The following is a 25,156-nucleotide window of genomic DNA, read 5'->3' on the forward strand; positions in this document are numbered from 1 at the left end:
ATCATTTTGATTTTTGTTGGTTTTGTCAAACCAACAAAATTGCTAAATAAGCAACACAAGATGTAGCCACAATTATAATTTTGATCAAATCAGTAGTCCCGTAACTTTTTTTCCGCTGCGGACCACTTTATACACTTCCATACCCATCGTGGATTGGCAATGCTTGGGGAACTCCAATGTGAATGAATGAATGAATGAATGAATGAATGAATGAATGAATGAATGAATGAATGAATGAATGAATGAATGAATGAATATTTCAAGTGTCTCTGTCTCCTGGTACTATCTGTGTGGTGCACCTTTTTCTTTCTTTCTTTCTTTCTTTCTTTCTTTCTTTCTTTCTTTCTTTCTTTCTTTCTTTCTTTCTTTCTTTCTTTCTTTCTTTAGTACAAGATCTTTTGTTGACTCTTGACTGGGCCCTTTCCCCTTTGCAAAGAAACTTTCCAAATACATCTGCATTTTATATAGAAGCATGGAGCTGCCAATGTGGAGTTAAAATATTTAGACTACCAAATATGTTTGACTGTACCTGCAGGGCCCGGTCCAACGGCCACTACCGGTTCTGTGGTTGGGGATCACTGTAAACAATTATTAAATTCATTGTTTTCTTACAGTGTTGAGTCAAAACTTAACAATGTATCCATACAGATACAATATACTCTATTTCTGCTCAAGATATGATATTGCATTCCATGTAAAGGCAATGTAAACATATTTTCCCCATTTTAGAAGTTGAATATAATGATTGTGTGCAACTGGGGAGGCAGCCTATAAATCAGAAGCACCCCCACCCTCGCCAGCTATGCCTTTTTCTATTCCTGCAGGAAAAAAACCTAATAAGACTCCCGGGACAGACAGCTTCAGTCGAGCAAACCTTGGTATAATAACATAATATTTATATCTGGAATCGAAGCATATAAGTTAGACAGAGGTTACCAGGCAACCGCAGATAGGTCAACCTTTGAGTGAAATAGGAAAGGAATTCAAAGTGCAAGAGGTGTTCAACCAAATTTCAACAGGGGTTACAAACTGGATTAGACAGTCACCTTGGGGGCCCCACCTGCAAATAACAATCTATTCTCGGCATAACATTGTTATCCGATATTTATTATATATATATATATATATATATATATATATATATATATATATATATATATATACATATGTTTTTTCATTACAAAAAGACAAGACCAAGAGAGAGTAATCCAACAAATACACCCTGTGGCGTCGGCCCCACTGTCGGTATGTCACGCTGGAAAAAAATGACAAAAAACACACCACAAGAGACAGAGCACATATTGAGACTGTGAACAAACCATTTTTCCTGTGGAATGTTGACATGCATTGATATGCCCTCTTTCAAACATTCAATGTGAAATGATGTAGAGGGGCTGCAACAATTTCATGGCCTTCATTTTGACTTTGGAAAAGCACAAGCGTTGCGAACAAGATTACCACAAGTCCTGTTTCATTGAATGCCCCAGATTTTAATGGAAGATTCAGCTCACCCAAATGGACTACCTCCATTGAGTGTCTGACTGTTAATTGATTCTTTGTGCACTTTTGGTGATTTGATTGATCAAAATGTCATCCATAAAAAGCAATCAAGAAAAAGATTATTAAAATAATATTATCCAGATGTGTGATCCAGATCTAGCTGAGAAAAAAAAAGGCAATGAGAAATGTAGCGTAAATTTTAAGTGTGACTGAGATACTCAACCGATTGTGAGATTTTTCTCAGGGAAGAGGGCCAACTTTCTGAAACTTACTAATAATTAGACATACATTAGTGTCAAACCAATGAGTCATGATTGAATGCTCTAGCCATCCATTTTATATTCCGCTTCCATATTAGCTCCCATATTTTGAGTTCTGTTTTTAACCAGCCACCAAAAATCTGATGTCCATATACTGAAGGAAAGAGAGGTTGGTGGAATAAACTTGATGCTGACCCGTATAAAATTATGCAATATAAAGAATTTAGAGCCATATATCTTAAAACTAAACTTTTAGGTTTGATTGTTGATTGTTAAAGAACATGTCTGATTATCCTTGTCTATTGGTGTAAATTGTAATGTTAATTTTCAGAACAAAGAAGAAGAAAAAGAGTCTATTACTATGTAGAAATTTTATATGGCTCGCCATTGTAGACAATTCATCAATTTAAATTGTCATCATTTGTCTCTATGAGACAAAAACTGGTGTGGAAAATCATCATCATAGGCCAGGGGGTACAAAAAATACCAACACGTTTGCAGATTATCAAAGTTTTGATTTTGTTAAGTGAATGGATTCAATGTACTGCTTGACCAGAGCAATGAAAATATATTTTTTTTCCATATATAAATGTACGCCTTTTTTATTAACACTCCTGCTTTGTACTTCAGCTCAAATAATTTCAATCTCAGCCTCGGTAAGGTTCCTTTTCCTTGTTCGCTCTTTCTTTGCTTGCGCCATGCTCGCAGCCAGCATAATGTCACTATGCATTGTCAATTACTCTTCTTAAATGGAATCACTGGGCAATTCAGGGGCCAAAATTTATGCTAATGGCAGGAGCGCACGGCTAGTTGGATCAACTACACACATAGTTGCGATTAAATCAGAGCATTCTGCAGCTTCCATGCATGTGGGTCTTCCATGTGGGTTTTTAGTACCAAGACGTTTTTTGTGTAAATCTACCCATAAATATACATTTCATGATTGAGACCCCGGATGAAAAAAATAATTTTGAAATGAATACCAATGCGATAGTGTCAGTCAAAATGTTGTTTTTGTAAAGATTATGTTGTTTTGGACAAATTCACATAATAATCAAAATGTTGTTCTGTCAGAAGCAGAAATTCATGCACTCTTATAACGAAATCCTACATTCTCCTAAGTGTTTCACCAATAGTTGCAGCCAGTGCATGTTTCCCCCATAATGTGCCTTTGAGACGCATATCCTCCCAGACTAGCCGGTGGCAGCATGAACGACGACTACTAGAGACAGCTGCAGGAACAAACAAACATGCATTTAGCAGCAGCAGTCAATCAATCCCCAAACAGTTCTAGCATCACAAGCTTTTAAGGGCGTTTGTTGGTTTTCCACTCTGTTTTTAGACTCGTCTGTCATCACCAAAGCATTGGAAAGTTCAAAATAAAGACATCTATTCTTTCACTGATCTGCTGAGGACAATTGACTCAAAAATAGGTGGAGTTTTAAAGCAGTTGCTGTTGTGCAGTTGGACAGTTCTCAGCTTGCTGTTTTTGCCGAGGTCACAGATAATCTAGTCTCTATAAGGAGGCAGGGCCATTAATTCATGAATAGGTTAACAATTTGTTGCAAAAATGGAGAAAGTAGAGGTTTAGAACGTATGGCATTTCTGTACGTTTACCTTAAAGAGGTAGGCATTGATTGAAAGACTTTAAGCCTTAAATGACAAAACAACAGGCGCTTTGTTTCATGTTTAATTGCCCCAATGGAATTTATAGGCTTCATTGCAAAGATCCAAGTTCAGCCAAAGACATGGTAGTGAACCTTAATTCATTCTTCCCAATTTTCTGACTGAAGAATTCAAGAGGGACGTATAAAATGTACTTCAAATGTACATTTCTTGAACAAATTTAGTGTATTTTGTTAGTATCTTGAAACCAAGGGACCAGACAGACAGAATATGCATGTCTAAAATACATTAAAATACAGCAAATAAATACATAAATAAAAACATCATCTATATAGTGGCTGAAATGACCCGATCACAACTTTCTATCTACTCTCCATTAGTTTTGAATGCCAAGTTGATAACCATAAAAATTAGCTTACCCTCAATACACCGCCCGACTGACCGTGAGGTCTGAAATTAGCTTATACAGTAACTTTTTTTAAATATGCTTCCTAATAAGCAAAATATACAGAGAAAAAGTCAACTTAACAGCCCTAGGCGGAATGCCGGACCTCAAACAATGTTCCTTACAGTGACTTTAGGATCATAATGCGGGGGCTAGCACAGGAAAAAAAACGTCGGAAATGTCTACTCTTTAGTTTTTCCATGAAAGCACAAGTGACAGGGCACAATGAGGGGTTTACCGCTGACGGCAAACCAGTCACACATGTTGAGTAAAGCTGATAGAAAGCAAACTGAGGCCAAACAGTGGCAGATAGAAGTCAAAATCAATAAAGAAGAGTGAGAGTGAGTGTGAGATAAGGCTAAAAGTGAATTAGAAGACAGACACACTCACTGTGAAAAGAGCCTGCGAGATTTGACCTAGACAGTTGGGGGCAGGAAAAACATTTCATTTTCGTGAAAACATTAATTACCTCCAGGCTTATTTCATAGCCTGTATCTGCTTCACAGAGTTCCAATGGTCACTTTTTGGACGTTCCCAGTGATGAAAGATTCAACAAATAGTTTGTGCTTGATTTGAACAGAAGCCTTACCCAAAGCCTTTACAAAGATGAGTGGACTGTGAAGAAAGGGGTTAAGGAATTAAATGCCATATCTCACCAAGCAGTGCATGAATTTGTTTGATCCTGTCAGACCGGTCTCAGAGGAGGAAAAAGAATTTATGGCAAATTTCAATGGTATCTTTTGGTTACTTTCAGGGCCCTCTTGTGTCAATATACTGGTAGTACAATACTCGTGGAAAAGCCAGTTTAATAGTGACAGTGATTGGTGGTGACAACATGGAGTTGCTAAATTCTTGGAATTTTCTACTATTTGGGGTTTGACTGAAAATGTATAGCATTACATGACTAGGTCTCTAGACAAATGTTAAATGTTTAATAACACATACCGTATTTGCCGGTGTATTAGTCCACCTTTTTCGATCCAAAATTGACCGAAAAAAATCGACCTCGACGTATACACCGAGTCATAAAATTTAACTTCGTATTCATCCCTTCAAATGTGATGGTAACCAAGGCCGTTTCTCATGCATCTCATTGTGCGTGGGTGTGCGTCCGTCAGGCTCATCAAACAGCGAGAAACTGAATCATTATAAAGCGTTCGTCGCATTAACACGCATCCTCAGCAACAATTTCAAATATTCTCACCTCAATAACGGACATCGAAAGCCAGGCAGCGACGATGACTGCTAGGGGGAAGTACTGGGTATTGAGCGAATGTGCGAGTCAATAACTACCGGTACGTAAACATTCAATCGCCATGTCTAAATGAATGTCGTTGGCACTTAGAAAATATTCGCCAAACTTGGCCGGACTTCCAGGGGAAGAGGCCGAATTTTCACTTGTGGTGGCCGACACGGGGAACCAGCCGAGGTGGACACTTTACGGCGGTTGAGTCGTTCGCACTTTGAAAATATTCGCCAAACTTGGCCAGACTTCCAGGGGAAGAGGCAGAATTTTCACTTGTTCTGGCCGACATGGGGAACCAGCCGAGGCGCACTCTTTATGGCGCAAGAGCCGTTGGCACTTAGAAAATATTCGCCAAACGCTTTTCGGAAATAGCGACGATGAAGACGAATTTTCAACTCTATGTACCGGCAATCACTTTATAATTATAATTTGTTGTTTCTTAACTAAAAATAAACCAGTTTCTAAGAGTGTTCATTGTTGTTAGTCTCTCTCGGCGCGTAATATCACAGGGTCATGAAGTAAATAATATTTAAAATGGCGTATAGATCGCTCGCTACAAACTCGCGAATTTGAACACATTTCGTCAATAAATTTCGCATATTTCTGATTGAATTTTGAAGTTTAATATAATGCAACAATTGAGCTCGACTTATACAAAGGATATATCATAAAATCGTAAATTTCCGTCGAATTTTAGGGGGTCGACTTATACACCGAGTCGACTTATACACCGGCAAATACGGTAATTGATCGGAAACAGGTTGGATATGGTCTCTTGAGGACCAGACTTGGGCAACACTGACATAAGTGTGTGAAAACATACTATATACCTTCAGGGCATAATTAATTCCATTTTTGGGGTGCAGAATTTTACAAATGTGTACCCTAGTTTCATTGACCTACTTTTTATAGCAGACACTTTCAGTTTTGATCAAATGGAAAATGTATATATAATGTTGACATCAGTTCACAATTAAATTCTGAAGACATTTCTGACCCAAATATGTTAACGTCCAAAATTACTTATTCTCTATGGACAATCTTCAATACCACATAGACTACTGTAATGTGGAGCTCAGTATTAATAAATGAAAAGGGAAATCGGGATTTACAGAGTGAAATTATGTTGGAATACACTGTCCACAACATTAGGTGTATATGCACAATAGATTTGCAAGTTTATTATTGTGGTTGTAATTTGATGCGCTGTATTGTGGAACCGAGAGTTGTGAACATTTTATCCCACTCATGACCAAATCTGCCCTCGAGGATGCAGTATCTTTTTACACTCCACATAACTAACCCATTTGTAAGTATAATGTTGATGAGTTAATTCAATGGGGTCAATGGGGCTGATTTTCATACACGACTTTAGACTGTGATTGCATTTCATTTGGTGGCGAGATAGCTAGTATATGCCTCCCTTAGGCCATTTAGAAAGCAGGTCGTGATCACACTGCATTCCTAAAACTGCTTTCCAAAAAATATGTTAGTCACATGTTTTGTGTAAGGGACGTTTCTTGTCTGCAGCATAAAATGTATTATGTTTTTAATAGTCATTTTTAAATAACTCAAGTAGGATTTCCAATTCATGTCTGATGGACAATCAACAATCTGGTTGTTTTTTCCCCCTCTTGTTTTCTAGTGAAAGCGTCAAGGTGAAATTTGACAATTTGATGACTTAAGTTGCTGTGTTAGCAAATTACCACAAGAGGGGAGTGTGCGCCTGAATTAGTCCAACTCGCGTGCATGCTGCCAGAGAACATCATTGCACATTCAATAAAGCAATAGTCAGCCATTCGCTCTGCTTAATTCATCCCACTGCTACCCAACTTTGCATTGCAATGCACACATACCACAGGCAATTATCCTGTCATTATGCTCCACCACGAGGAACAAGGTCTGTTGTGTGATGATTTTGTGTGCTATTTACGGTCTTTTGAAGCATTTTGTAGGCAGCAGTATGACTTTGTCTTACTCAATGTGAAATTGTATGAGAAGCGATAACGGACTTGACGTATTTGTAAACAAACAGGCCAGATAAGAAAGAGGTACAGTCAGTGTTAGGAACGTTCATTTTCTACATGAACTAGTTCAAAGTTCAGTTCACAACTTTTAAAATGAACTAGTTCGGTTCATAGTTCATAATTGAAAATTTATGACGTAAGTTCATCGTTCCAAAAATGAAAAGCTCTTTTCCTCCCCAATCGATCATAAGAAAAAAAGGTTGCTGCGATCTGTTGGCATATTGGCATTTTCACCCATTCCATTCACACTAGTATCATCATCGTCATCATCATCATCGGTTTAAAGTCCGTTCTCCAGGCGGCGCTCGGTTGGACTGGGTTCTTGATATGGCTTTCTTCCACCGGGAACGGTCCATGGCCATCTCGTGCTTGATGCCGAGTGCCTTCATGTCGGCTGACACGGTCGTCTGTCAGGTCCTTTTAGGTCGGCCACTGGGTCTTGTTCCCTCTACATTATACGACATATCTTTCTTCACCCAGTCGTTCTCGTCCTTCCTCACTATATGTCCGTACCACCGCAGTCTGCCTCTCCTCACCACATCCACTATGGCCTCCACTCCCATCTTCTTTCTCAGCTCTGCACTGATTTTTTTCTCCCTCATTGACACACCACACATCCATCTGATCATCCTCATTTCTGCTCTGTTTAGTTTGTCTTCGTGTTCTGTTTTCAGGGCCCATGCCTCACTTCCGTACGTCATACTACTTCTGACGCAGGCTGAGTACACTTGGCCTCTCATCTTCAGGGATGGGGCCTTAGATGTTAAGAAGGGCATGAGTTCCCTGAATTTCTTCCATCCGCTTCTCACCCTTGTGGTCACTGCTAGGTGCACCCCCCCATGACCGTTAAGCATGTCTCCAAGGTAGCAGAAGCTGTCCACCACCTCATACATCTCCCCATCTACTATGAGCCCCTCTTGCTCAGCTGGTGTCTGACTTCATAAGGTGTGTCTGACTTCATAAAGTGTGTCTGACTTCATAAGACCAAGTCGGGTTGTTGTGATGCGTCTAGTGTGTTGGTGGAGTGCCCAATGCATGTCACTACTCACTGTCAACCCTCACCGCTGGCTAGCAGTACGCGAACGGGAGAGCCGAGTGCGTAAGTCTCTCCCTGCCAGTACATAGCCTCTCTAACAGCAAGCCCTGTGTAGTGCCTCCACGCGGCGACACATGGTAACTGGGTACAACACGGACCCAGGCAAAACTACAAGGGACTCGGATGAGATCTGGCCCCTAGATGTGCAACACGCAGGCCCACCGGTGTGTGGACACGCCCTGCTGCCCACGAACCAGCCCCCCCAACTATGGGTTAAATAGTACCAATGCCCAGTGGGCTCCTCGGGAGAGGAATGGGCTAAGGGAGTCAACCCCTACAGAAAATCAATTTCCCCTTGGGTTGGTGTCAGAAAGGGCATCCGACTGTAAAAGGTTTTGCTCCAAAAATATTCTCAGTATGGCTAGACAAACACTAGTATCCAAGTGAAAATTGCTCGGATTCAGGAGGAGCAGTGTGGTTTTCGTCCTGGCGATGGAACAGTGGACCAGCTCTATACCCTCGGCAGAATCCTCGAGGGTGCATGGGAGTTCGCTCAACCAGTCCACATGTGTTTTGTGGACTTAGAGAAGGCGTTTGACCGTGTTCCTCGGGAAGTTCTGTGGAGGGTGCTTCGGGAGTACGGGGTGCCGAGCCAACTGATAAGGGCGGTTCGGTCCATGTATCACCGATGCCAGAGTCTGGTCCGCATTTCCGGCAGTAAGTCGGATTCGTTCCCAGTGAGGGTTGGAGTCTGCCAAGGCTGCCATTTGTCACCGATTCTGTTCATAACTTTTATGGACAGAATTTCTAGGCGCAGCCGAGGCGCTGAGGGTGTCCGCTTTGGGGACCTCAGCATTGCATCTCTGATTTTTGCAGACAACGTGGTGCTGTTGGCTTCGTCAAGCTAAGGGATGAGGGTCAGCACCTCCAAATCTGAGACCATGGTTCTCAGTCGGAAAAGGGTGGAATGGCCTCTCCTGATCAGGGATGAGATCCTGCTCCAAGTGGAGGAGTTCAAGTATCTTGGGGTCTTGTTCATGAGCGAGGGCAAGATGGAGCGTGAGATCGACAGGCGGATCGGTGCAGCGTCGGCCGTGATGCGGACTCTGTACTGGTCAATCGTGATGAAGAGAGAGCTGAGTCAAAAGGCGAAGCTCTCAATTTACCGGTCGATCTATGCTCCTACCCTCACCTATGGTCACGAGCTATGGGTCGTGACCGAAGGAACAAGATCCCAGATAGAAGTGGCCGAAATGAGTTTCCTCCGCAGGGTATCCGGGCTCTCCCTTAGAGATAGGGTGAGAAGCTCGGTCATCCGGGAGGGACTCGGAGTAGAGCCGCTGCTCCTCCACGTTGAGAGGAGCCAGATGAGGTGGATTGGGCATCTCATCAGGATGCCTCCTGGATGCCTCACCGGGGAGGTGTTCCAGGCATGTCCCACCGGCAGGAGACCCCGTGGACGACCCAGGACGCACTGGAGAGACTGTGTCTCTCAGCTGGACTGGGAACGCCTTGGGATCCCCCGGGATAAGCTGGATGAAGTGGCTGGGGAGAGGGAGGTCTGGGCGTTCCTCCTAAAGCTGCTGCCCCCGCGATCTGACCCCAGATAAGCGGAAGAAGATGGATGGATGGATTAATTTAATAATCCAATTTGTTGTCGATTAATCGATTGATTTTGACATCTCTAACTGTGACTTGATTCAAAAAAAAAAGCATATTAAACTAACATCTGATACAGAATTTTGTCCAGACAAATTGCTGCACACAGGAAAAAGCTCAATTATTGAAGATAATAATAATACTATGGTACTGTATACTTTTAATTTGGACTGTATGATTCATCCTTAGTGTTTTTCCTCCTCTTATTTTCACGGCTCAGCAATGAATTCCTGCTAGCGTGGCTTTGTGTGTGTTCCCTCAAGCCAATCCTTCTGCTGTCAGCATGGCAGGTTTTAGCTGCACGTTTCCAGCATACTCCAAAATGTTCCCTCCCTTGCTGTCTCTCTTCCCTAATGTGCACAGAGCTTGGCTAAAACCTAAAAGAGGAGGGCCCTGGTGCGTGTAACCACAGAGTCTTGCTTTTTACCAATCACAGCGCTTTCCCCGCCCTCCCCGTCACCATACTTGCCTCTGCTCCTTCCCTCTGTGTCCTCAAGCACAAGTCAATATAAAAAAGTGCAAGGAAAAAAAGTGATAAGCAGCAAGCAGCTTCTGGGTGTTGCTTTCAAGTGCACTCGCGCTGAATGTGTGTGAGAGCATGTTTGTGTGTTAAGGAAAGGGGTGTTCACTCTTTCTCCTGCAACAGTAGGAAGGCACAGCAGCGGTGTTGGCTCGAGACAAAAGGCTAAACGCAGCGGAGCCGCAGGAGGGGTGATACGAGGATAGAAGGCAAAGGGGCCCAGTGGGACTGCACTTCTCAGGGAGGAGTTGAACCTGCTGCTACACCTCATTTTGGTCCTGGACTGCAGGCGTGACGATAAGGCAGGTTCTTTTCCTTTTTATAGCTCTGTTTAAGCTGACGAGTGCAATAAAATATTGACTTTCTTCCTGACTTTGCGTTTACTTTTCATATCCTTGCCTGGGACTCCCATACCCTCCCTTTCTGATCCACCTGTTCTCCAAGATGTCAGACGATGAATGTCGCTCACCCATCGGCCTGGACTGCTGCAGCTGCTGCCTGGACCTGGCTAATGGATGTGATGACTCGGTGTCTCAGGGCCTCAGCACGACACTGGCGAGTCCCACCAGTCCCAGTGTCAGTCACTTCCGCCAACTCCGCAACCAGCTGATGTACCAAAATCTCAACACGGACAAGCTGAATAACATCATGCGGCAGGACTCGCTGGAGTCGGTAGTGAGGGACCCCTGCTTCCTGCTCAATGAGGGAATCTGCAACAGCAACATAGACCAGACCATGCTGTCTATCCTGCTCTTCTTCCATAGGTTTGTTTCTCAATCTGATTTTGCATGTCTCATTTGTACATCATTTGTGCATCACCACATTTATTTGCATATACAGTTCGTATGTGCTCGTGATTGTTTTTACATGAACCAGATGGCTGAAGCAGACTTATCGCTTTGGATCAGCACTTTTTTCCTCAAAAGGCTGACCTAAGTGTTAATAGTGTGGCATTAAGGATCGGGTTAATTGTGGTTATGATAAAGTTTCTTACTTAGGTCCAAAACAAAGCATTAAATACAGTGTATCCAGTCCAAAGGGCGTCTATTCATATCTCCGTGTCAATCTGATAAGTTGCAAAACATGATGATCACTTGTTAACCCTTGCAACCTGCTCGACTGGGTGAACCGTTAATGGATTTGTACGGTACACTGTCAAACGTATTTCCTGTAACCACTTCAACTTTCACACCTAAAGTAGAAAACAATAAAGGCAATTGTTGGGCCGCAAAGCCAAGTGAGGTAAACAAAATCCAACCTGCAGGGAACAAACAAATAATTATTGTACAACTTGAGAATGACATCACATGGAATCAATTTGGGTGATATTTTATGACGAGGGCTCAATTAAAACTCGTGTGAGGCCTTTGCATCACTGCCAAATGGTGTTTAAAAAAACGTGTTTGCGAGGAAAAGATAGATCCCTGCCAGATGAATTGCTAGTTTGCTCATGTTGAATCACTTCAGCCTTAAAGTAGTGCCTTTTCATGACTGGTACTGTACAACGCTTGCTTGGGAGACCTTTGGTCTTCACAGATTAAATATGTGAAGGTTAGTTTCTTTTCTTCCAATTCTCAACAAAAGTTAACTTAAGGCACTTTGCACATTGAGCAAGGCCAGAATAAAGCTCCAAATGTATGTTTGAGCGTCAGAGATGGTGCCATAAAATATAGATTTCAACATGCATATTTCCCCTTCACTATGGGCCAGACAATCAACCAGCACATCTACAACAAAATTGCTTTGCTTTATTGAGCCTGTGAGAAGAGGCAAGAGTAGGGGTTAGAGGGTTAAAACAATTAGTGGCTGGTCTATAATGACGGTTGCGCACAATGCCCTGAGCATCCAAGAGTTCCTGGCTATGAAGAACATCGCCTTGCTAGAGCAACCTCCCTTCTTACCTTACCTGGTTGCTTATGTTGGTGTCTTCAAAGCAGGAACAGCTCCAAGATTGTTTCCCTCCAGGGTTTAACTCGGTCTATGATGCTATGGAACACCAGAGGTTTTAGAACATCAAGACGGGCATGCTGACAGAGCTACCGTAGATCCCATATAAATTCTTCCAGGATTGTATGAAAGCTTACCAAATAATTCTGGCACAGGGCATTAGGAACCAGGGAATGACTTTGAAATCGAAACCACAAACAACTCCAAATATATCTCTTGTGACATCAGTCCTGTAACTTTTCTGACACACCTTGTAAAACCCCATTTATGTGAAAATTAATTTATGATGTGGACATATTTTTGAGGTGCTTGATAAACCATTTTCAACTACGCTAACTAATTCCCAACACACCCAATTAAAGTAATGTAAGTATATGTCATTTTATGGCAAAGTATAACACCATAACATGTCTGCTGTGGTGCAGTGGCAGATATTTACAGTGGTATGCTGCATGTTGTTGAAGAATAGACCAGTTTTCATGTTGAAAGTGCCCCCCCCCAAAAAAAATTCCTTCCAGAAAATGAATAGGAAAATGTTGATGTGGAAAGTCTTTTTAAATTTCATTATTCTAAATTTGAGGGCTTTCTGTTTTCTTGGTTTATAGAACACTATGACTTTGAGGAAGATGCAAATTGTTCTCTGTTGTTGCGTTGGTGATTTAAAACCACATTCCTTGGCTAGATGACCCCTAATCTTATTTACTAGAACTTGCACTAAGTGAGTGAGCGCTGTATAATAGACCTCCTTACCATAGTGCTCAGACTCAAAATGAGAATACTGTATTGTTGCTGTCAAATCAAATAAACAGCAGACACTGCTTCCTTATACTGCTATCATATACTCTTTTACACTCACATCGACACACCACTACCCAGAAAATACATTCAACCTCAAATATGCTAAAAAAAAATACAAATTTATTACGCTGGCATTGATTGATATTGATTCAGTCCGCAGTCATGTTGAGCATCTCCCACTGCATATCCCTTTTTAAAGATGACAAAAGCCAATATCTATCCTACATTATCTTCATAAACACCTTTGTAAAGGTCTGAAGCTATGAGTGATGGAATTAGTAAAATACTGAGCTGATATGAAATTGATATCATGATGAAACATTGACTTATCTCCGTGACTCATCAGGGTCCTTCTGCTACGAGGCAGAACAACAATCTATTTGGAATTAACAAGCTAATTTAGGTATAGCTAACCTTACTATTTTTACTCATTATTGTCAAAAAAATTACAATTTTAAATAAAGGTGATGGTCCCACCACACGGTTTCCGCAGATTGATGAGTTACAATTGGTTACAATTGCATAAAAAATAATGTATAGCGTAAATAAAGTTACGATGGACCATTTGAAATAATTAGTGAAAAAAATTAATCTGACCATATTTCAACATATGAGGTTGTTTTATCTTATTCGATAGATATATTATGAGTTAGTACAATGTTTCATTCTTGAGAATAACAGGTCACCATGCATTACTTAACACATATCCTTTGAACCCAGATTTTGTCTAGACTAGTGATATCAAGGGTACTTGTTATCTCTGTTAGTTACTAAATAATTGTAGCTACCAAATAAAACCTAGTTAATTTTTACCCATGTTAATGCTGCTCTTATCTTTGAGCTGTTTTGAAGATAACAAATGCATAGTACACAGTATACCAGACATAAAACAGTCAGTAATAAACAAAAGCTTTGATATATTTGATATAAACTGCAGCTGAGTGATGGCAGACAGGCTCCACCGCTTCAATTTGGAAAATACCTCTGTTGTTGCTAGATCACTTTTCTTGATCAGACTACTTGATTGGCATGCTACATGCCAATTTGTTTAACATGCTGTCGTGTGATATTAGAATACTTAAATGTTTAAAACACAAGGTTAGTAAAGTAAAATATGTTCTTAATTACATGTAGGAGCAAGAGGGCGTGTTTCACTCATACTGGAACAAAAATGAGGAAACAAATGTCAGTCATAATCTATGATCAAACTTCAGAGTCCTTCCTAAACATTCATGACAATATTGTACTGTGTGTCAGACTCAGCTTCTTGCTCTTATTCACTGCAGTCTGTGTTTAAACGGCTTACTTTGAATGACGTTCATATTTACACAAGTAAATTTCGTCAAACTTGCTTTTCAAAAATGCTCATTGGTTCAAGCCATCATCCATCCATAAATAGGAAAAATAACATTACAAATTTTAAAGTGGTGTGTGTGTGGGGGTTTATATCTTGAAGCAGGTGAATCCAAATACAGTGGTACCTCTACTTACGAACGCCTATACTTACAAATATTTTGAGATACAAACCCCGGAGCCTCGCGATTTTTTTTGCATTCACTTACGAACCAGTTTTCGACTTTCTATTAAAACAACAATAAAATGTTTGGCATTCAAGCATCAGAGGAAAAATGCCAGAATGTTCTTGTCTCTGTTTGCCAGACAAACACAGGTTTGCATGCAGCTAGTACATATAGTTCCTGAAAGTGTGCTGAAAGACAACAGTGTCATGGATCATGTGACTGTCACAACTAGACTTTAGTATTGTCAAAATTAGAAAACGGTTTGCATTTGCACACATGCGGCAGCACAAACAGGCACATTCATTCTCAAAAGCTGAGCATTTTAATCCTGTCAGATCAAACAAGAGTGAGGCAGCTGTCCTGTTTCGTTGAGATTCACGAGAGTTCATGTGTTTTTCAAGTGCTTGTGAGGACCTGAATAGAGCAGTTGTATGCCTTGACTTTACCCTGGGTATCAAATCTTGCATATATGCCAGTTTTAAGAGCCCGTGTTTAGCAATCGAGAGCATACCAGGTTATCTTTCAGAATTAAACATCGGCCAAAGGCCAGCAAACCTTTTATCTATGTAAATGATTCAAGGGTCACAGAAACAGGCTGAAAGGTGAATTTTGACTTTCGAGTCCTGCGTGCATATTGAGCCAGGAAAGTCTAAGGGGGATTCGGGTTTGTTAACTGTGATGAATAAAACTAAAAGGAAATGTGCTGGTTAACTAAGAAAGCAATGCTCGACCCGGACGGGAGCTCAATGTTGGTAAACTTTATTTCAGACAGTCACTCATGGATGTTTAGCAGCCAGTAAACACCCGGCTTGCCACGCTAAAGGGGAGCAAAGAGTCGTCCGTTCTGATGCTTACCCAATCACATGCTCAAGTGAAAAAAACAAAAACAAAACTACAGGCTTTTAACAGTGGCGATAAGACAGTTAGTTTTATATTCAGTCCTCGAAATCAGATCATCAACTAAAATAAGTCATCCAAGCAAGACTTTCCCTGCCTGAAGCCCAGTATGACAAAATCATAAAGCTTAAAATATAACATTCCAAGAAAGAATAAGTTGCATGCAAGACAGGAAGTTGGAAGTAGTTGATTTGTTTTGACTTTATTTTGAATTAGAAAAACAAAAAGAAGCAGCAGTTGATAGGCATAATCTTTTCCCATATATATGCGATAAAAGGAGTGATCAAGAAGACTTTGCTGATTTGATCTTTCTAATCTGTCCCAACATTCACGTCCTGGTAGCTAATGCCTTCAAATGTCCCTCACACTGGCCTCAGATCACCAGCTCTGGCCATGGTCCAGGGGACTACTGAACAGCCGTCCAACAATGCCGTGGAGACGCTATCCAGCTGTGTGCAGACCCCATGGGGAATAAAAACTCCACTCTGTAATCCAAATACAAATCAGAAAATAGCTTCAGTGCAAGAAGCATTTATTCGATCCACTAACACAAGGTCATACAATCCAAAAAAAGATACCTTCCGTATATAACGATGACCATAAGTGTGTGAGACCTTTGGACACATGGGAAATAAATGTTGCCCAGAGACATGCAGGCCACATCTGATGATACAGGATCAGTTATGTATTGAGAGCATTATCTGAATGGACTAGTTCCAATAGTGGACACTAACAGTGAGGGATCATAGTACATGACAGGGTGTTTACGTTGCAGCGCAATGAATTAGGAAAACATGGGAAAACTCACAAGAGAAGACAGTGTGGTTATGGTCTCGAAGCAAGGAAGGAAACGAAAACACTGGCTGTCTACAGGATAGCATTCCATTCTGAAACTCCTAGCACCACAATCCATAGTATACTCTGTACATCAAATCAGAGATTACAATTAAGTACAAAGACCCATACATTGCTGCACACATTTAGGATTAACGTTGCTGACAACAAACAGATTCAGGCATGTCTCTATGAAATTAAAAAGTCTATACAGACAGACCTTCGAACAAAACCACCTCAAATTAGCGCCAACAACAGATACAGCTACATAGTGATGTGATTGTTTTCTTCTCTGCACAGTCAAAATGTTGGCAACTGCATAATCTTTCTCATTAGTAATTAAAATAATATAATATCCAATAAACGGTACACTCAATAAATGGACCAGCAGAAAGGAATACAACATTAACTGCATGAACTCTTTGAACTTTTGAATTGTTTGAATGGCTGCCAGATGGATGATATTTGCGTGAGGACTCATGATGCATAGCTGACATTTAACGTCGGAACAGTCTCACTAAACAGAACAATTATCATGAACAAGGAGCAACCCACACCCTTACCGCACCGGTTGATGCAACATGTCACAAGTATATGACATTGCACATTGCAGCTTTGGTTGTACGGGTGTGTAGGGCTTTTACAGAAAGGCAGTCACTGAAGTTAGTATAATATTGATTTGATTTGGTGTGTAACTATGAACACTTAAAACATTTGACTAACAATGTTGTGAACATTTTTATCAGTAAAATATATTGTATATAAAACAGTTCTTTTTAATCACAGCAAATTAAAATGTTGGTGAAATCGGTTGTGTTATATTTATTACACAGGGCGAAGACAAAGAACAATACAATAATATCTCAGCTATAACCTGACTCGACCTTGATAACAAATACACTGTACATATCAGATTATGCATATGAACGCGCGTAGTTCATAAAGGTGACCCACACTGTAACGCTGTTGTTGATGAGTCAACTGAATCCAGCTAAGCTGTTCTGTCCTCCATAACCGGCTACTCAGACAGCACAGGTGGATTATAATTCTATTCTACTTAGAAAGTCAAATCCTCCACATGACAGCTTGCTGATTATCCACCGTCTCATCCATCACAGTAAATACATCTTCATAAAACCAAAAACCCTGAAGCAACTGCTAAATGTAGTCACTGTTGCCCCCACCTTAGTTGTTAAAAAATAAATTTAAACTTGAGCATCAAATTTAAAATCTCAAATATCAAGACACAATAGCCTTGTCATTTTGTCTGCACTGGCTCGTAAATCATAACGTTACAATATCCATGTGTCAAGGAACGTGCTGAAGCAAAGCCTTAAAGTATGTTGTGGTGTCTGCCGGGAACCCTTTGAAGTAAACCTGTGGCTTTGTCGCATAAGCACACTTTTAATAGGAGGTTAAATGGCAGCGAAAACAATTCCAACGTAAAATGGGTCAAAATAATACAAGGTGGCTTTGCAAAGAGTTAATTGGATAATGTGTAAAATCATATGCGGTAGCTTTGCAAAGAGTTAATTGGATAATGTGTAAAAGCACGCAAAACTGCATTCTTCAACGCATAAACACGCTTTTGTTAAAAGAATAGAGCACATCCTCACCTTTTCCTATTTCTTAAAACTTCCTATTTACTTTGCCTCAGTCTACATTACAGTTGTGTTGTTTGGCAGTCGTTGCTCTTATATAACGAGTGGGGGGGGCAGAGGGTGGAGATTTTGGAGACTTGTGAGCTGGGTTTATCTGTTTGGACCTTGCCAATGGCACGCATTCATATAGTTAAAAAGTCTGTCAACACACACAATCTAAACTTTCCTCTGCGCGCGTGCGTGCACACACACACACGCACACACACACGCACACACACACACACACACACACACACACACATTGACACACATATACAAACGCACACACACACGCACACACAGAGAGAGCCCCTTCCGTGACATGAGACCAGACAGTGCTGAGTAATAGTTTCACAAATAGACAATATGATACAATTACAACCTTTAAATAGACAAGAGACGTTGACACACCTTGCATAACCCAGGCCATGAGGGGTCGAGTGCACTCTTCTGCTCATCAGCCTGCAATCTGGCGTGCAAAAACCTGCAGCAGTGAAAATAGAAAATATCTGCAGTCCATTTTTTTCTCTTTAGACTCGAATTTCTTTCACGCTTAAAACTCCATGGCTGAGGAGCAAAGGATTATTTGTTCTATCCCAGTCTGATTGGCATGGAATTAATTTTTTTTTTTTAATTGCTGAAAAGAAGAAGGAAGAATGTGACACACACAACTTCTGGGAGCTCTGTTAAGATCATGGGGAAATGCAGATTTGGATCTTCACACGCACGCACGCGCATGCACACCCATTCATTGGAAGTTCTTCCTTCGTGCATAAGTTAGAAATACTTGAGGAGTGTACTTGCCAAAAGCTTGCTACTGCAAAGGCCAAGATTTCCACAGTACAAGTCCTACAAGTTCAATCACATAAGAGACTCTGCTCTCATAAACAGTTGGGAACTCTTGTGGCAAACATGCCATTTGAATTTCCCTGAACGTAAGTCAAATGTCAAATAGTGGGAAACAAGGAAATGAGCTTGTAGAAACAGGAAAGAAAATCAGTTTCATTCAGGGAGTGTGCCAGACTTGGCTAAATTATTTTGGTCTGCTAAACGTTTATATTTCAAATGTGACTCTTGACCAGAAAACACGTTCATATAATTTTCAATTTGATCTGCATGTACACAATGCCCTTACATATTTGAAGAGTTTGACTCATTTTCAAAACATTGAAGTATTGCGATACAGCTGGTTTTAAGCAAGCGATGAGCCCACTTGTTGGGTACATTGTTGCTTGGCAGATGAACTGAACTGCCACTAAATGAACTATGACCTGCCACTATGAATGACTCTTTGTATCATGAGAATCAATCTTTAACTTTAATGAATGTGGGTTCCTGTTCCTAACAGTGGTTCCAAACTGCAACATGTCCTTCAATTTTTTTATACCAACCAGGACATGTGAGAAAAATGAAATCTTGAGGGGAAAAAAAGAACATTCAACACACTGTTTATGTACATATCACTCCTAAATAATTCCTCTATCAGGGTTTAGGCTCTCCTTTATTCCTCTTAAATTTTGATTCTTCATTTTACAAAGATTCTTTGTGGCTTAAATATTGAGAAGGCCCTTTTGTGTTCCAACACGGCAGCACACTGGTGGACAAAGCAAGGTTGGGCAAGTTTGGTTTCCAAGAACTTGACAGCCCTATCTCAAGCCCATCAAACACTTTTGTAACAAACTATCAGAGCAAACATCAGTAACCTCTAAGGTTACAAACACAAAGTCTCACACTTTAGAAACTTATAGAAAGTCTCTCAATCAGAATAGAAGGTTGACTGACTGCATTTCTTCTCTCTCTCTCTCTCTCTCTCTCTCTCTCTCTCTCTCTCTCTCTCTCTCTCTCTCTCTCGCTCTCTTTTCCTATCGCTCTTTTTTTCTGAGAAATTTAAAACAGTAGAACATGCCAAGTTTCAGTGAGTCTGATTGCTTTTGGATATTTCCTCAGCTCAAAAATGGGAAGTGAGATAAGAGGGTGCCTAATTCAGAGTCAAATGAGTGCACATAACAAGATGTATCCTGTTCAAGACCTCATTTGTGTCTTTGTGTCCCTGCGTCTCAAAACAACAGCTGAACCCTGGCGAAGGCCAGTCCCTGGATCAAATGGGCATACTTTTTGCACTGTACCATCAAGCCTGGGACATTAAATGACATAGTTCTACATTCCTTCTGCTGACATAGTGGGAACAATTGACTCAGACCCGAAATGATATATATGCTGCATGTGAATCATTTGTTTAACCACAGAGTCAATGTAAGTTTTGCAGAAATGGGTCTGAACGCTGATGCTGGAATCACAAGAGGGACACTGCCAAGAAAATGTGGACTCAGGCAGGAATTTTGATGACACTTTCTTACTCCCCTTTTTTTAATCTGCTGGTTCTGTTTGTTTGCGGGATCTTCTTCCAAAAGACCCACTGCAAAACAACTATAATTACAGACATTGAGCTTATTTTTTGAATACAGTATAGTACATAGTGTACTTACATCAAGTATGTCTCTTTAGGTTCAGATATTCTGATTATAATTTGTTTCAAATAATTCCAATAGAATTTGTGCAGTCAGGCAGACAACAAAGTGAAGTCCTAATCATAAAGTTATAAAAAATCAAAATCGCCCTGCGCATCATAGGTCATCTTGTGCGACATGAGCTTTAAAATAATTTAGGATTCCTCCATTAGATATCCTCTTAACGTTTGAGGGGGATTGGATGGGAAGAAATTGATTTGTTTTTATCCAACTTGTTTAAATGATAGGTTCCCATATGAAGGAAGTTATCATCTCTATGTTTTGTTCCAGCTCTGTAACCTGATGGTATCATTTTAGAGCCTGAAATCGTGTTGACAAAAAACGTCTTTAGGCCTATAAAACTCTTTTCGTCAAAGTATTCATTTTAGCAATTAGTTTTCTTGCTAACTTCCCAGCACTGGAACCCACTGCACTGGAATGAGTTCATCTCGCAAACAGGCGACACACTTATGCAAATTCCACTCAGGCACCCATCCATATCCTTGTCAAGAGCCTGCACATAAAGTTCCATTTATGCCACAGACCTATTTATGTCTGCTGTTAATGCAAGGTGGCATATAAAAGGGAAGTAGAGGCCAGCGCTTCTCTGTCAGTGGGTGACAAAAGAATGGAATTTATGTAACACTTGAGGTCTCAACTTTTCAGTGCTTCAGAGTGCTTTGGCGTGGATGTGAACTGAGACTTATGTCAACAGGGCTGTCTTTTTTTCCCCGCTTAACTGACCAGGAAGAGGGACCCCTGACCTTCCCTTCACTTATTAAACCCCAGTTTAGTGATCTGCACTTAATAGGTTGGGGAAAAAAAGCTTTGTAGCTAACATGACGATTAGCAGAACCCCTATCCAATTACCAAATGAAAACATCTTTTCATTATCTTCCATGAATTAAAAACGTGAAACATGGACAAATATTCCATGATAAATATAGTAATTGTCTTCCTGTTAAAACAGTTTAGTGCTTGAAAAACATCTGCATGTTGAGATGGGCAGACAATATGGGGATGAGTTGACTAAATTTGCATGTTACCTTTTTAGAATCCAAATCTTTTTAGGGTCAAATGAGTTCACTAACACATATGAGTTCACTAACACATATGAAACTGCTGTTTCACGCAAAAAATGCATCATTTGCAACAATGGTCACACACTCACTTCATGTTGCGAAATACATGTACAATACGTATGTAATTGTATGAATGAAAGTGTACGGCAAGTGAAGGTCATCTCGTGGCCCAAAGTGTTGTGAGATGAAAAATAGTAATATTATTTTGGCGTCTGGCGGCGAGACAGTGCCCTGTTCTTGCCATGTTACATAACAAACACGCAGACCAAACATGATGCCTTTATTGACTAAACACAGGTAATCTTTACATAAATTATTATTTTGTCAATGCAATAATTATTGTGACAGGATTAAAGGACTTCTTTTTGTACACATATTCCCTAACGTTCTACCCCTTACTAACTTTCAGTGAAACATCTTGATTTAAAAAATAATTAAAGTACTAACAAATAAAGCTCACACCCATTTTATCCAGCTAGAAAATGAAGAAACAAATAAAAAACAAACAGGATACTTCCACATATTTGTATCCAATAAAAACCAGCTGTAGCAAATGTAGATGCAACAATTATTCAGTCTCGCCGCCATGACAGGCTCACTAGGACTCCTATTGGGTGATGAGGGGGCCACTGGGGCTCCTGCGCTACCTGCTAGACAGCGGGAGTGGAGGAATATATAAAAAAATGGTAGTGGCGTCCACTGATATCAAATATTTGGAACAATCATGATGTGTTAGGGACACAACATGTTAGCGTTCAGGAATTTTCAAAATATTTGACAGCGCAGCTCTGTTATTGTCATACATAAATGCCCATTTACAGTTTTGCATTTCAATAGCTACCTTTACATGGGCACATTCATTTGGAGTAAAAGCCTGATCGGAATAAAAATGCTTCATATACACACCACATTTGGAATATTCTGATCAAATTAAGCCCATTCCACACATTAGTGAGTAGGAGTTGTTGCCGAATTGTTTTCTTCATTTTGTGTATTAAGGGACAGTGCAGGGTCAAAAGGTAAAAAAAAAAAAAAAGATAAAACATATATTTTGGCCTATAGTAACACTTTAATTAATTCATGGCCATTATAAGCATAATGAGGCATGGCATGGGGCAGATTAAACACTTCCATGCTACTTATCACCCTTCATCCCATTATATGAAGCTTACACTGTTATTTTGCAGTTGTCTGCAATGTTATGAAGGAAGAAAGATTGGCATTCCCAGATAATAAACAAACAAACAAACAAATAAACAAATAAATCAATAAATCTTCATCCACAACACAAAAGAATGGTTTAAATTGCCTAATTGTTTGCTGCTTGTAAGATAGTGTGGCATCGTTTCCCTGCTGCTGGGAGCATTTGGGTCAAGTAAAATGTCTTCAATGTTGAAATGTTTACCTCAAGAACTGGGAGTACAGCCAAAGCCTCCAATCAGAGGAAACGCCACCTAACAACAGCTGCGCAAGCCTTCTCTGCTTCTGTCGCTTTCCTCCCCGCTTTCTCTCTTCCTCATTTTTTGTATTTTCCTGTTATGTCGTTTGCACGGCCGCTTCGTCTCTGCTATCAACCAACTAACTGGTTGCCCTCCTGACAATACCATGGAATCTTGTTTTGTTATAATTTTCACGTCTGTCTGCTTGTATTTGTTTTTGGCTGACCACCTTACGATAACAAAGGTTAAAGGCAACAGCGACAAAACAATAAACACAAAAGTAATAGTATGGAATAAACAATTGTGTATTTATAATTAAAACTGATTAATCATGTATTAGTGTGGATCTAGGTTTGACCAGGCATCTTGCACATCTCTGAAATAATACAAAATATGACACGTCTAGGCACTAATATTCGAAACTAAACTAATATTAGATAACCAGTCACTGGTGGTGCCTGATCCATGAGTAGCGGTCGTATGTTGCCACAGTGCCCAGTTATAGTGGACATTTAAAATTGTATGTAACATTTTGGCATAGTTAAAGGGACTTTTCATACTTTTTAGTCTTCATTAACATATATATATATATATATATATATATATATATATATATATATTTTTTAAATTGTATTTCTCGTAATTGCTAATTATCTCACAAAGTACTCAGGACGCTGACATGTGTCAACGCTATTTTACTGCTACAGATACCGGAAGGAAACAATCACCCGATTACAAATTTGCTGCCTCAATAACTACAGCATGTGTAACAAATGCAATGCATTTACCTCATCACTTGAGAGAAGAATAGAAGTCATTTGGATGACATTTGTCTTGCACCTCTGCTGAAGAAATGAGTGGTAGGCTTGCAAAGTGTAGTCTCTCTGTGGCACTGGAGTGTGCATGCTTGAAAATGCATGCCCTTTGTTGTATTTTATCAATTCAGATTGCACAAATTACTACACACTGGCTCTTGAACTAACTGTCATAGAAGGGCAAAAGCAATTGTCGTTAATTGTGTGACTTAGTGACGGTATGAACGTGGAGGTGAATGGTTGTCTGTTTTTAACAGAAAGTGTGATTGGACCACATTTTCCAGATTATTTTAGTTGAATTCTGAGGTTGTTTGTCTGATGAACCAATTGAATTCTGAGGTCCCGTGGTCTACTTTTATTGTAATAAGCTTATTGATTTGGAGAGTCTGGTGTTTCTTTTTAGGTGACATAAGGCCTTTTCTAAAAAGGTTTGAGAAAAAACATTTACAGACCACTAAAATTTTTGATTCAAGGTCACTACCGCAATATTTTATAAAGTTTATCACAAGATGTTGACATAATGGAGCTTTAGTGAGAATTTTGTTTTGTAACATGATGCCTTGCAGCCAAATGGAGGAAGCATTACATGAAATTATGTTTGTGGTTATCTCTGTGTTTGAGGGAACATGCACACTGGACATGGTGTGTCAAAAAATAATTGCTATAGATAAACAAATAAGAGTTGTCTCACAATCTCCTTTATGCAATTTTAGTGTTATATAGTTTGGTGTGTATGTCCCTAAAAATGCATAGGGGCATTCATGCAAATAAATGCTAAGGTATGACAGCTATGCTGTGTATTAATCCCATGAGTACTTACATAGCAAACATTGTCTCACAGGTTGCATGCCACAATGGGTAGTCTACCTGTGCCCAAAATAGTTGAAAATGTACCAGACAACAGGGAGTGCTGTGACAAGACAGGTCAGAGACAGGATAATTACCTTGACACCGACTCAGGGTTAGGCCGTGCTCAAGCATGTCAGATGGGATTTACTGCTCAGCGACTGTGTGGAAGGACAGGAATAACAATAGATTTGAATGAGGAGGAGGAGGTGTGCTTCATGGGCTGTTGAGGAGACGGATGAAGACATTGAGGCTGCAGGAGCAGGACTAATGGCCATGCACTAGGTGGCAGACGAGAAACACAAAATACCAGGAACAATTTCATTTTCTTTATGGCACATTTAGTAATGATACAATCCCACTGCTAATGTTCCTTTTAATTTGAAAACTACGTGGCAGTAAATCCTTGTGGTCCAACACTATATAATGAAAGAACATTACATGAATGTAATTTAATGAATGGTAAATTGTCTGAAACAAAGACATGTTGAATATACTGATAGATTACAAGG

General features: G+C 40.1%; 1 protein-coding gene across 1 annotated transcript in view; it reads left to right on the forward strand.

The window, feature by feature from the left end:
* Nucleotides 1–10,317: 10,317 nt before the first annotated feature.
* tsc22d3 (TSC22 domain family, member 3) overlaps nt 10,318–25,156 on the forward strand; it is a 28,271-nt gene continuing 13,432 nt past the window's right edge. Inside the window, exons 1-2 of the mRNA XM_088379037.1 lie at nt 10,318–10,621; nt 10,764–11,083. Coding sequence (XP_088235163.1) covers nt 10,764–11,083 — 320 coding nt within the window. The 5' untranslated portion in view covers nt 10,318–10,621. The remainder of the gene's footprint in view (nt 10,622–10,763; nt 11,084–25,156) is intronic.

This window comes from Syngnathus floridae, chromosome 1 (assembly GCF_059516105.1).
Source record: "Syngnathus floridae isolate MCC-2025c chromosome 1, RoL_Sflo_1.0, whole genome shotgun sequence".
NCBI classification, from domain to species: Eukaryota; Metazoa; Chordata; class Actinopteri; order Syngnathiformes; family Syngnathidae; genus Syngnathus; species Syngnathus floridae.